Here is a 14,300-nt window from a genome sequence, read left to right as displayed (position 1 = left end):
AAACTGTGTTTCAATATTGTCTATGGATAAAACGTCTTTCTTTTATTTTCACAATTATGATTTTTGCCTCAAAAAAGTGTTCGATAAATTTAACATTTCCTTTGAACCTCACTGTTGAACTTCCGGTTCCGTGGCAAATTGCATCATGACGAAATCTCTATGAAACAACTATTTTCTTGTGTCTTTAAGATAAGCAGGAGGTTTAGTGGTTCGATTTTAGAAGATTTAAATAGACGCACCGTACATCTTAGCGTTCCGTGCGTTTGTAAATCTAAAAATCAGAAGAAGCTATTTGGGAAAAAGTTGCAGCATATGGTACAGATGATGGCATTGACAGATCCAGAAATCGAGAAAATTTTGCAGCCTTTTAGACAGCAAGTAAAAGAACAGGTGATAAATTATCTTTCTCTCATTACTGGTGTCTCTTGCTTTTTTTCCAAATTTCTCGATATGGACTTGTTTACATTCAATATCCTTCATTATGTTGAAAATTTAGGGCCTACTTTGATTCGTCCATTTTACTTGGGTTACCCGAGTAATTCAAGTTGCAATTGAAGTACCAGAGTTTTATCATTTTACAACTCTTGAGTTAACTCGATATCAACCCTGCCCCTGACCAGCTTTTATCAAATTGAGTTCTTCTTTTGTTACAGAACACCATCAACGTACTGATGTTATCTTTCCGGCGCATGCCTAGTAAATGTTTTTAAAATAAATTTATGTGAATATTTTTTGTCAAAACATAAATAAACAAAATATTTCTTGTTTAAAGTTGTGTTTAGTCATATATTTTCGTATTTTCAACTTTTACAATTTTCTTTGTTTTTAAATTATAAAATTGAGAATGGAAATGGGGAATGTATCAAAGAGACAACAACCAGACCATAGAAAAAAAACAACAGCGGAAGGTCACCAACAGGTCTTCTATGCAATGAGAAATTCCTGCACCTGTAGGCGTCCCTCAGCTGGCTCCTAAACAAAAACATTGTATATACTAGTTCAGCGTCAGATAATGTCATACTAATGTCCAAATTGTACACAGGAAACTAAAATTAAAATAATACAAGACTAACAAAGATCAGAGGCTCCTGACTTGGGACAGGCGCAAAAATGCGGCGGGGTTAAACATGTTTATGAGATCTCAACCCTTCCCCTATACATTTACCTCTAGCCAGTGTAGAAAAGTAAACGCATAACAATACGTACATTTAAAATTCAATTCAAGAGAAGTCCCAGTCTGATGTCAGAAGATGTAACCAAAGAAAATAAACAAAACGACAATTATACATAAATAACAACAGACTACCAGCAGTTAACTGACATGCCAGCTCCAGACTTCAATTAAACTGATTGAAAGATTATGATTTCATCATATGAATATCAGGCACAATCCTTCTCGTTAGGGGTTTAGTATCATACCATCATTACATACATGTACATGTATGGTATATGAGAAGAACATAAAATGTGTCATTTTTTATGTAGTTTTAAATATTACATTTTAGTTAAACGGAAAGATGGTGACGAAAGAGACCGGAGTACTTTTAGAAAATATATGTTTTACGATTTGAACCAATTTTAGCAATTTTATGTTTAATACATCAATGTCTTATCAATTGTAAATATTCGCTAAAATATTCACATGTGCAAATGATGTGTACCTCCGTTATACTTTTTAAAAAATGTGGGCAAGGTGACTGTTCTTGAGTTCTGGGCGTTTTTTATTCATTGTTATAGGCTATTTTGAATATTTTTTAGCTGTTAATTGTTATTTTGTCAAAATCAGTTCAATGTTCTGCTCTTACATGTATCTGGATCCCCTTTGCCCCGTTTTCGTAATACAATGTACAAATGTATATCCTATGTGCTCAGCCTACACACAGCAGCTGATTTTTTGGGTGGTTATGAGGGGTCTGATCCTGGGATTCCAGGAAAAAAAATCAATGAATCCAGAGATTCAAAATAAATGAACACTTCACATTTCCCGCTGAGGTAAAAAAAAAGTCCCTGGGCAACAAAGTTGTAAATAAGTGTATTAATATTTGGTTACAATCAATGATATACAAAATGTACATTATACCCATCGCCTATGGAACGTATCATCCTTACTTTTAAGTTTTAAACATATTTAATATTTACCGAATTTCTGGCTTTTCAGGGGGATTTAGTAAGGAAACTAAAGACAGAGAAGGCCCCAGAACTAGATGTAGCGAGAGCAGTTGCTGATCTAAAACACAGAAAACATGCTCTGGAAGCCAAGGTAAACCATTTTACTTTTGTTACTTTATGTTACCTGATTGAGCATGACTGAAAATAAGTCACATTCTGTTCTACAAAAGGTTAATTATTGAACAGGTTTTTTAATCATTTTATTCATTTATATACTGTAAAACAACTTCTTAAAAGATTGAAAAAAGATACCAGAGGGACACTCACACTCATAGAATGATAATAAACTGACAATGCCAGGGATAAAAAAGAAAAAAAAGATACAGAAATATTTAAGTACACAAGACACAACATAGAAAACTAAAGACTAAGCAACACGAACCGGACCAAAATCTGAAGCAATTCATTTTTGCCATGAGTAGAAAATAATCAATATAAATTGTTGTGAATATGAAAAACTTAAAGTTATAAATCCATGTACAGTAAGAAAATTTAGAATCACATTTATATAAATGTTCACAAAGTTGGTTAAAGACAGCTATGCAACACAAAAAAAACTTTTGCAATTTGGTAAGCACAGGCAATTGGATACAGTGTATTTCATTTTGATTCTTACAAAGAATTACCAATGATAACCTACTTTATGTTTTCAGGAGCTGGAACTAGCACCTAAGGATCTTTTTGATAGAGCTAAATTAGAAGATTTGCTGAAACAAAAGTTTTTTGTCGATCAATCTTTTGCTATATATGGAGGTATGTATCACATAATTATGTTGAAGCTGATTTTGCACACATAAATTTCTTGGAACATTTTATGATATGACCTTGACTCTGATATTTTTTTTAGTAAAGTTTCCATTCATGCAATCAAAACCCTTTAAGATTTTCAGATACATTAAACAAAACAAACAGTGCATGAACACAACATTCTTTACATCCTAGCCATGACCATTTCTTTTCAAGAAATTTATCAATGAAACATATACTTGTATACTCTCTCAAGAAAAATGAATATTAATGACTATTTTTTATATAATTATAGGTATAAATGGATTGTATGATTTTGGACCTATGGGCTGTGCTGTAAAGGCCAATTTATTACAGCTATGGAGAAACTTCTTTGTTTTAGAAGAACAGATGTTAGAAGTAGATTGTTCTATGCTAACACCTGAACCTGTACTTAAGTAGGTATATTTACAGGCTAATCATTGTGAAAAGTTTACATAAACAGCATAAAATCATATATAATATATGATACTTTTACAAGTGTAGTACACTATTTTTTAATTGACTGATATATGATATCGGATCTTTTGAGGTTTAATAAAGCATATGATATTCGCCAATATTCAGATGCAGTTCAAGAAGTTTGAAATGCATACCTAACATTGCCTAATTAAAAAAAAAACCATTAATAATGCATACTTTAAAATTTACGTTAATGAATGTCTGACAATGTCTGAGTTGATGATTTGATTTTAAGTACTTACATTTACTTTAAAAATATTCTTTTAGTTATGCTCTATCCACTTGCATATTAGATTTAATATTAATTGATTTAAATGGTACCATGAACCATACAATATTACATCTGTTGAAATGAATTATTTGTGTTGTTAGAGCCTCTGGCCATTTGGAAAGATTCCAGGATTATATGGTGAAAGACTTAAAAACTGGTGAATGCTTCAGAGCAGATCATCTTATCGAAGGTAAATAATTATTTATAGATATTTCCAATAAGAAATAGTTTTTACATTTCATCAATCTGATTGAACTACAGATCTAGTGTCCATGCTTCACTTACAAGGATCTGACAAAACTTGATTCTACTTTATTTAATGGTAAATGATGCTAAATGTTTCTGTCAATATAATTAATGCATATTTGTAACGTTTTGAAAGCCTGGCAACTATTGAGTCAGCCAATAAAATTGTAGTCTTCAAATAAAGTTTTGGACATACATATATATTTTGTGAACAATTACAGGTCACAATAGCCCATTTAACAATGAGAAAATCCATTCAGTGTTGTGTTATTTAAAAGGCCCTAGGATAGTCAAACAATTTAAAAGACATAACCAATTAAGACAGCAAGCGAAAACAACTGGATTACAGATTCCTTGCTTGGGACAGGCACATAGAGGAAGATCCTGTGTTAAGATGTTAGTGAACCCTCAACCCCTTACCAGGGACACAACATAAGAAATAATGTAAAAGTCAGGTGGAAAGTCATTAGACATGTTAGATCAGTACTAAGCACAAAAAGAAAAAAAAGGTTCTGATCTGAGAGTACTTATAGTTACTGAAAGTATGTTCATAGCCCAGTTTTAATTGTTTTCCAAGATTAAAAATACTTTTAATGAGAAACTACACTGTATCAAACTTTTTCTCTGTTAAACAGGATTGTGACAGAATATTTTTCCCTGTGCAATGTGTTCTTCTTAAATGTAATTTATTTCATTACAATTTTACACACAGCTCAACTAGAGAAATTAGCAACAGACAAGAAAATAAGCCAAGAAAAGAAAGAAGAAATAAGGAGATTACTGGCTACGGTAGTATTTTATTGTGATACAGATACATGACCAGACATGCTGAGAGGAATTTTAAATCTTTTAATACTTTCCCTTTTTAATTTTCCCATTTAAGTAGGAATATTTTTATTTTAAATAGCTATAGTATTATCGTATTTTTATGATGCCTCAAATTACATTGATAAGTAACATGTTAAAAGGGAAAAAAAACACCCACAAATAACACATAAAAAATGTGAAAATTGTTACACTAGTCATGCTTGTGCTGTATTTATTCAATAACATGATTTAATGTCAGACATTCAAGAAGAATCCTCAGAGAAATTTTAAGTTTCTGATAAGACTAAAACTATTTTCTTTTCCATTAGAGCTGTTTACGAATTTCAAATCTTTTCTCAATACTGGTTTCAATAGTATATAAGGTTTCAGTCAATATGCTTGTTCTTTGCATAATTTTCATTGGTAAAAATTCATGCAATTCAGTGTGACAACAAATTAAATGTAAAACACGGGTAGTTCTTAACAATGGGTTGATCTGGAAAAAAGGTGGTTTTCCCACTTAAAAAATGTGATAATTACAGAAATTTTGCTAAGCAACAGACACAGCCTATCTGTTACTGAATAGTAAATACTTGGCAAGAATAATGCTCTGATATATATGTAGATTAATCATGAAAATCTGTACTCAAATTTTCAATCCTTTTGTAATTGGTTTGAGAAATAAAGCTTTGTTATCACTGTTTGTTTTTGTTTGTAGATTGATAATCTGAGTAAAGATGATATGGGACAGGCAATTAAACAGTACAACATGAAGTCACCTATAACAGGAAATGAACTCTCAGAACCAATGGAGTTTAATCTGATGTTCGCTACATCTATTGGACCAACTGGTCATATTAAAGGGTTAGTATATAAACACAACACATTGTGAGTTGTTGATCTTTGTACATTAAATGAAACTTTACTGTTGAATTTTGATGTTTTGTTTAGTTCCTTAGTTACAATGCATGATTGTTCATTAGTATTTGGTACGTGGGTTGGTTTGGATTGGATTAAGTTGTGCCCGAAAAATGATAAATATAAAAATAATTTGAATGAAAAGTAATAGCATGAACAAGAGCAATACAGATTTCATTTGACCAGTGGGCATGGGTTGACTTTAATTTGAAAGTTTTTATCCATTAGAAATACTTCCATATTGCAGATAGCAAGATATCTTGTTGCGTCACTACAGTACATTCTATAAATTTGGAGTTGTGTCCTTTTGTGTAGCCTATGTATAACAGATTTTAACAAATGAAACAAGAATGGTTTTTGCAATGCTTTGTGGTATGAGAAAAAGACATGGTGTTTTAATTATTGAAAAATTACACATTTAAATCAATTAAAAGTACATATGCTTACTATGTGGTAAAGGTTTATTGTCATCTGTGATAATTCATATCTTTATCCTTTTTGTCTATTTAAATGAATAGTTGTCTCAATGTCAATCATACCACATCTCTTATTCATATATTGATTTCACAATTTATGCCTTATTTTGTTTGTAGATTTTTGAGACCAGAAACAGCTCAGGGCATATTTGTAAATTTTAAAAGACTTCTTGAATTTAACCAAGGTAAACTCCCATTTGCAGCAGCCCAGATTGGTAATGCCTTTAGAAATGAAATCTCTCCAAGAGCTGGCCTAATAAGAGTCAGGTAAGATAATTCTTAAAGTATTTTAAGAATACATGCTTTACCTTCGCCTTTAGCTACTCATACTCTAACTCTGTTCAAATAATTGTAAGTGAGTAATGCTTTCATTCTGAATAAATCATCTATCAAACTGCTTAGAACATAAAAATGTTGTTTTTAACATACAATATGAGAATACAAAAAAAAACATGTCTTATTTAAAACAATATGAGAACATAGAAAGTGAACATTTAATAAACAATATGAAAATATAAAGTATCCAATTTCAAACACGTTTTTTTATAAGCACCTTGCCCTTTTCAAATCCTCACTGGAACTCTGAATCACATTTGAAATATATTCTTTTGAATATGTTGTGTGGAATATTTTGTTTACATAAATGTATATTTATATGAAATTAAAAGTGAATAAATGTATATGCAATATTTTTTTCTCCTTTAGAAACAGAAGGATATATAGATACGATATTATATGAAGTTTTTATTTTATCTGTCAATTTAACAAGAAAAAAAGGCATAATTTGAAAACGTTACAAGGTCTTTTGTAAAATAGCAGACGTTTAATTTTAACTGTACTGAATATTTTAGAGAATTTACAATGGCAGAAATAGAACACTTTTGTGATCCCACCAATAAAGATCATCCAAAATTTGAAAATGTAGCCGATCTCAACCTTACCCTTTACACTGGCTGTAATCAGATGGAAGGCAAACCTGCTGAAGTCAAGAGACTAGGTGATGCTGTCAAAGAGGTATACTACATAAAGTCTACTTGTTGATTCTGCTGTTTATATTTGTTTTTATTGTCCATTGATTTGAGCTCTTGTTGATATTTCAAATATCAAATTTTAGAACTTTATATGAACCCTAGATATTCATATTTGAAAAAGATTGATGAACATGATGAACACGATAATTTCTGTACTTAATTACAAAGAATATGGTTAATCAAAATAAGAGTGATACTGTAGAGACAAACATTGAATCTACCGGTACTGAAATACTCAGGAAAAAAACCTTATTTCAAGTAAACAAATGTACACTGTCTACATAAAAATGTTTTTTATTTGTATTGCAGGGTCTGATTTGTAATGAGACACTAGGCTATTTCTTAGGCAGAATATACTTATTTATGATGAGAGTTGGTATTGATCCTAAGAAGTTACGATTCCGTCAACACATGTCCAATGAAATGGCTCATTATGCTAAAGATTGCTGGGATTGTGAATGTAAAACTTCATATGTAAGTAAACTACACACTCATAAAATAGACTACTGAGCAGATTTTTACAGTGTTTTCTTATTTTGTATTGTTAACCACTGTAGCCAGAGGTTATGGGTAGGGTTGTGCACTCTAAACCTGGTTAACCCTGGCACACTAGTTAATACCTTGTACCTGTTCCAAGCAATGAACATGCATATTTAATGCACTGTGTGTGATTTATGATATCATGGTCCTTTCTCTTTTTCTGGTTTTAGATTTGTTTTAAAATCCAACACAGTGACTACTGCCACTGAAACTTATTTTCAACAGATGCTTTTTGGAATATTTTTTACATCTGAATGCATGAATCAATGCAAATCTGGCTTTGATTAAAATAATACCTTGTTTTTAAAATTTAATAATTTTTTTTTTTCATAAAATGAAAGTTTTTCTGTAAACAGTACTAAATAAAAGTTTCTTCTGAACCTTAATTTATAAACCTCAGTACAAAAAAAGAAAACCTAAAACTTAGAATAAGCTTCTTTTTCTCTGAGGTAAAAGTATTCCACCATTACCAATGATTAATTGGCTATATAAACAGTTACTATGTTGTATTTCAGGGTTGGATAGAGTGTATTGGTTGTGCAGATAGATCATGTTTTGATTTGTTGGCTCACACTAAGGCCACTGGTATCAAATTGGTAGCTGAGAGAAAACTTGCTGAACCTATATCCTTTTAGTATAATTTAAAAAGAATACTTTAAATTAAACGATCTAGTAAGATAGGTTTGTGGTGGTCATTAGATGTTTGATTAATCACACTCCTAATTGGATAATAAAAAAAGATTCACATTTTAAAATTATCTTTTCACTGAGGAGTTTTCACTAATTAATAAGTCGATGATGATAAACACAAACATTTGCCATTGGTGAGGAATTTTGAAAAGCTTTTAAAAAAGTGACATTTAATTTGTTTTTGTTGCAGGAAAAATATAAAATGTTCATGAGTTTGTAGCAGTCTGTTCTATTTATAATTTGATCCTTGACAATTAACACAGAACAGTGGATGTTGTTGAATGTCAGCCACAGATGAAGGTTCTAGGGAAATCTTTTAAAAAGGAGGCTAAAATAGTCTCAGAATATCTTAGCAAACTTGAAGTCGCTGAAATAGAGCAAATAGAACAAAAAATTAAAGATAATGGGTATGATATGTATACATTAAAAATCTTATATAGCTTTCAATAGTTAGATAGTAAATAAATTCAAATTATTAATGTTATACTTCAATTAAATTTATATTTTTTTTAAAGACTTTTAATATAGTCATGATCAGTTAGGGACGACATCAAAAGATCAATGTAGGATAAAAAAAATGGAATCAAATAGTTTGGGGGTGGGGGTAAAAATTGCTGCAAGTTTTGTTTATCCAACATCGATTTGACATATTTCCATAATTTTCCAAAGTAAGTGAAGAGGGGGGGGGGGAGGGGGGTCAGTGAAAAACTATGTTAATTTTAAGATTTTTATGTTGTCCCTTAAGCAGACAAGACATTTCGAGATGTGTGCTCTTGCTATATTATTGTTATATTATTGTTACATTATAGGGGTATTTACTATGTTATAAATTTATAGGGGTATTTACCATGTTATTGTTTTATAGAGGTAAATACTATGTTATTATTTTTCAGTGAGGTAGAAGTAACAGTGAACAGCCAGACTTTTAAAGTAACAGCTGACATGGTTATTATAAAGAAATACCAGAAAAAATTACATGGTTTGTTTCAACATTATATTATATTATAAATTAGAATGTTACATTTTGTAATTGTAGGTCAATTTTGTAATTGCTTTTATCAGACACATGACAGAAGAATAATTATTTTCCCAACATTGAAACATAAATAAAATCATGACAATCATGAAAAAAAATCTAAAATCTAAATTTTAGGAAAGATAAAAAAAAAGAATTTAAATGATATGGAATTTTTTTTTTACAGTGGAAGAAATAGTTCCGTCCGTTATAGAACCTTCCTTTGGTATTGGTAGGGTTATGTATTCTGTATTTGAACACAATTTCAAGATGAGAGAAGGTGACGAACAAAGAACAGTAAGTTTGAATTAATTGAGACAAGTAGGGCATAATTTACTAGTAGATCACTACTTCTCCCAATACAAATAGGGCATAATTTACTAGTAGATCGCTACTTCTCCCAATACAAATAGGGCATAATTTACTAGTAGATCGCTACTTCTCCCAATACAAATAGGGCATAATTTACTAGTATATCACTACTTCTCCCAATACCAAACTTCTACAGTTTAAATATTAAAATGGATTGGATCCTAATAGAATCGCTCCCTACAGTATGTACTTATTCAAGTTAACTTCAGTATTTTGGGGGTCATTATTTTTACAATTTCAAGGCTTAAGCTTTTCTCTTTTAGGTTTAGTTTGCTCTTCAATGATAAGTTTGGCCATCACATGTTATAAACCATTGGTTAAGGGGATATTTATCCACATTTATTCTAAACGCTTAATAAACATCCATTTCTGGGTAAAGTTGTTTATCTGATTAATTTTGGGGTGTCTTATATCAAAACACTGACTTTTCCATTTCTATTCAGAGAAAGTAATTTGACAGTACATGCTCTACACTTTATATATGATTTGTAACTTGACACAATTCTCAAGTTTTATTTTCTAACAATCTGGAGATGTACTTACTTTATGATTTTACTCTTTGTATAACTGTATGCAAATATATACACTGTTTGAATCAATCGATGTAAAACCCAAATTACTTCCAAAAAATAGTTAGTTTATTGATTTTAAGTTGGTATAACTATTTTATTTTCAGTATTTATCACTGCCAGCTGAGATAGCACCATATAAATGTTCAGTGTTACCTTTAAGTGGCAACAAAGAATTTCACCTTCTAGTCAAAGAACTTTGTAAGTACAGATTGTTTAAATCAGTTTTACAAAAGGATGTGATAAAGATGTACCATGACATCTAATGCATTTTGATTCCACATATTAAGTGATTTTATACCTTTGAAACACTTAGCATTATTTTTCTATTTGTCAGTTGTTCATGAATCACTAATGTAACAATGTTTATGACAATTTCCTGTGTAGGAGCTAAAGTTGCCCATAATTATCCTCTAGGTGCCTAGTTTAAAATTTATTTTAAATGTTTATGTTGATCAGCCATAAAGACAACTTCACTGTCAAATTGTTCTCAAGTAGCATTTTATGCATAGGTTAAATCCATAGGACATAAACAATCTTTTTCTCCCATTCCTGAATCAATTTATTAAGTATTAGTTAAATAGTTATATCATAAGAAATTATAGTTTTAGGTAGAGTTTCATTTCCAAATGAGGGATGGCCTTGGATGTTTTACACCTTCAGCCTAGGAAAGGTTTCGTCCTTTTATCTTTAATTTCTAAATAAAAAATTTAATATCAAGTATATAATCATATCATGAGCAGTTTAAGAAAAATTAGGAGTCATGACCAGATTTGAAAGCTTTGCAGAAGTGTTTGCCCTTGGACATAGAAAAAAACTTAAAAAACATCAGTTCCCAGAGAAAAACATTCATTGTTCATGACAAAGGGACAGGTTGTGCTGACACTTGTTAACATGAATGATGATAAGATTGAAATTCCCAAATAATTCAGAAACCACTCATTTCCACTTTAAATTTGAATTGAAATTGAAAATTCACCTGTGCTAAATGTGGAGCAGGATCTGCTTACTATTCTGGGGCATTTGGAATTCATGTTGCTCATTCTCTATTTTTCTATGTTGTGTTTTGTGTCTGTTGATCTTTTTTAGCCATTATTGTCATTTTGTCTTATAAGTTTGACTTTGGTATCTTTCACTTCTGATCTAAACATTATTTATCAGTATTTTATGATATTGCTGTCTACTGTATATAAATGCCAAGTAATATTAAAGGAAGCAATGAGATTACTTTGTGGGGGTTTTGATTCTGTAAGTACTATTCTATTGATGATAACTTATATAATTATAATGTTTGAATATATTAATATTTTTTTCTCACATATTTCAGCCAAGGCTCTGACAATGCATGACATATCTCACAAGGTTGATGACAGTAGTGGCTCAATAGGTCGACGTTATGCCAGAACAGATCAGATAGCTATACCTTATGGTATAACTATTGACTTTGATAGCTTAAAATCACCTTCTACAGCCACACTCAGAGAAAGGGATTCTACTAAACAAGTCAGGGCACCTGTAAGTCAACAGTATTTCTTTATATGTTTTGTTTACTCACTGAGATAAATAGTTATGATGTATGATTTATTAAATTGTTTATTGTAGTAGTATAGATATTTGTGTAGCATATTAAATAGCAAAACTATTAATAGTTCAAAAATATAATCTTGATTCTTATATTTAGCCTAAATTTTTTAAAAACTGTTTTTCCCAAACATTCAAATTTTAACATCTAATCAGCATGCTTTGTAAATTGTATCAAACAATCATTCAAGTTGTATGCAATGTTAATATCTTACTCTTGTTACCTTGAGTGAGTAGATCATTTTAAAAGTGGACAATGAAACATAATTCTGATCTAAACCTAAGATGCATATGATGTTGTAAGTCAGACAGATATGTAGGTTTTATTTCTTACTATCTTTGATAAACAAGCAGTCAGTCATTCTAAGCATCTCACACCCTATTTTTGCATGCTTAAATTTTTTATTGATTTTCAATAATATGAATGTTTTGTGTAAAGTAAATTCAATGAAACAATGAAAATGAATTTATGTTTTCTATTGCAGGTTGAAGAGTTGCCTAAAATTGTACAAGATCTTTCTATTGGCCGCAGGACATGGGCTGATATACTCAACAATTATCCTTTGTTTGAACAACAAGAGGCTACAAAAGACAAATGATAAGTCTAAATATAGAACATTTGAGTCAACCACTGGCAGGTCACAAGAGATTGGTGTCTTTCATTGTATGCAATATTTATTGTACTAAGTAACATTGGAATTAAATTCGTTTACTTGATCAATTATAACATTTATTTCCTGACTTAAACTGTTTTGTTGAGCCCAGTTTTAGATCCATAATGTATTTAAATAAAGACTGATGAGGAACTTATATTGACATGACAGCAACCAAAGTTAACGAAAGATTGACATGTGGCTTAATTACAGTATTCTGTGAGGAATAAGCCTTTAATCTGCATGACAACGCCTGAATCTGCAAATCTACACAATTTGAATTAACATAGAAAACAAAAAATCTTGCATCAATACAAAATTAAGAATTGATCCAAAAAACTAGGAAACAAAACTATTTCAATACTGAGTTGGATAGCTACATAGACATTTTAGGACTGAGTTAGATAGCTACATAGACATTTTAGGAGATAAAGTAATATATCAATACTCAATGCTTCTCTTATATCTTGATAAGTTGAAAAACCAATGATCCAATTAGATATTTTAAATCTATCAAGAAAGAAGACATTGTTCAATACCATTATTATTACAGATTACCATTTACGCATGACATGTAAAACTATTATACATAATAATAAATTCAAAAATAATTACAGTTACTTAAATCAAGATAATAGCAATTTAGTGCAATGCATTTTGAAATTCAAAAGAACCATATCACAGACCTATGATTTTTTAGGATTGCCTCTATAGTTAGTATTATGGGGGTAAATGTTATCCTCTATCATTATATCATTAACTTTACAAAATTATGTTTGAAATTACTAGGCCAAATTCAACCAAACAGGGCAACAATCTTCATGAGTGTATCTTATTTTAAAAAATGTGTCCATTTCCTGCCTGTTAACTAACATGACTCAAGCACATCAAACCTGTTGGAACCAACTGTTTATACTGTCCTATGCCTAACTGGAAACAGGCATTTCCATATGTAGAACAAAGTGTGAGCATACATCAGACAACTTCTGATTGGAGTAATTGCCCCATAATGTAAATGTTTACCCGGTTTTGGCAAATATCAGCATAATTATAATAGATAGATAGAAACTTGAATAAATAAAGAGATGAGCAAGACACTATGTATAAACAAGGTGCATTTACTTTTCTGCATTGGCTAGAGGTATAGTGGGAGGGTTGAGGTCTCAAGTCAGGAGACTCTGGCCTGTTAGTCTTGTATTTTTTATAATTTTAGTTTCTTGTGTACAATTGGAGTTTAGTATGGCGTTCATTATCACTGAACTAGTATATATTTGTTAAGGGGCCAGCTAAAGGACGACTCTGGGTGCGGGAATTTCTCGCTACATTGAAGACCTGTTGGTGACCTTCTGCTGTTGTCTTTTCTATGGTCGGGTTGTTGTCTCTTTTAAACATTCCCCATTTCCATTCTTAATTTCATTGATTGTTGAAATCATGACGTCCCCTTGTTTTAAATACTGCCCTCTTGTAACACTTTAACCAAATTTTGGCATTTTTGCCAGCTATCATAAAATAAATTGAATATTGAAATAAGGCTAAGCAAACATAATCAGCAAGATGAAATTGGAGTTCTTTTTAATGACAGCTTGTCTTGCTAATTAAGTTTTTGTCTATTATCTTGGAAACAATAAATATATATAAACTTTAAATAGCAAAACTTAACAGAAAGAAATAGAAATAGATTAAATTTTACCAAAATCCTGAGTAATTTTTTATT

The 14,300-nt window shown here is 30.7% G+C and overlaps 1 protein-coding gene across 1 annotated transcript; it reads left to right on the top strand.

Moving 5' to 3' along the window:
- The first annotated feature begins 97 nt into the window (after positions 1–97).
- On the top strand, positions 98–12,654 carry LOC134706345 (glycine--tRNA ligase-like). The gene is made up of 17 exons (XM_063565205.1): positions 98–390; positions 2,159–2,260; positions 2,823–2,922; positions 3,212–3,353; positions 3,790–3,878; positions 4,647–4,723; positions 5,460–5,605; positions 6,253–6,402; positions 6,987–7,149; positions 7,476–7,640; positions 8,222–8,327; positions 8,656–8,803; positions 9,290–9,375; positions 9,599–9,708; positions 10,460–10,553; positions 11,680–11,867; positions 12,419–12,654. The coding sequence occupies exons 1-17, from the start codon at positions 160–162 to the stop codon at positions 12,530–12,532; spliced, it is 2,211 nt and encodes a 736-aa protein (XP_063421275.1). The 5' UTR covers positions 98–159; the 3' UTR covers positions 12,533–12,654.
- The last annotated feature ends 1,646 nt before the right edge of the window (positions 12,655–14,300 follow it).

The sequence above is a fragment of the Mytilus trossulus genome, chromosome 2 (genome assembly GCF_036588685.1).
Source record: "Mytilus trossulus isolate FHL-02 chromosome 2, PNRI_Mtr1.1.1.hap1, whole genome shotgun sequence".
Taxonomy (NCBI): Eukaryota; Metazoa; Mollusca; class Bivalvia; order Mytilida; family Mytilidae; genus Mytilus; species Mytilus trossulus.
This window is presented reverse-complemented; position numbering and strand designations above follow the sequence as displayed.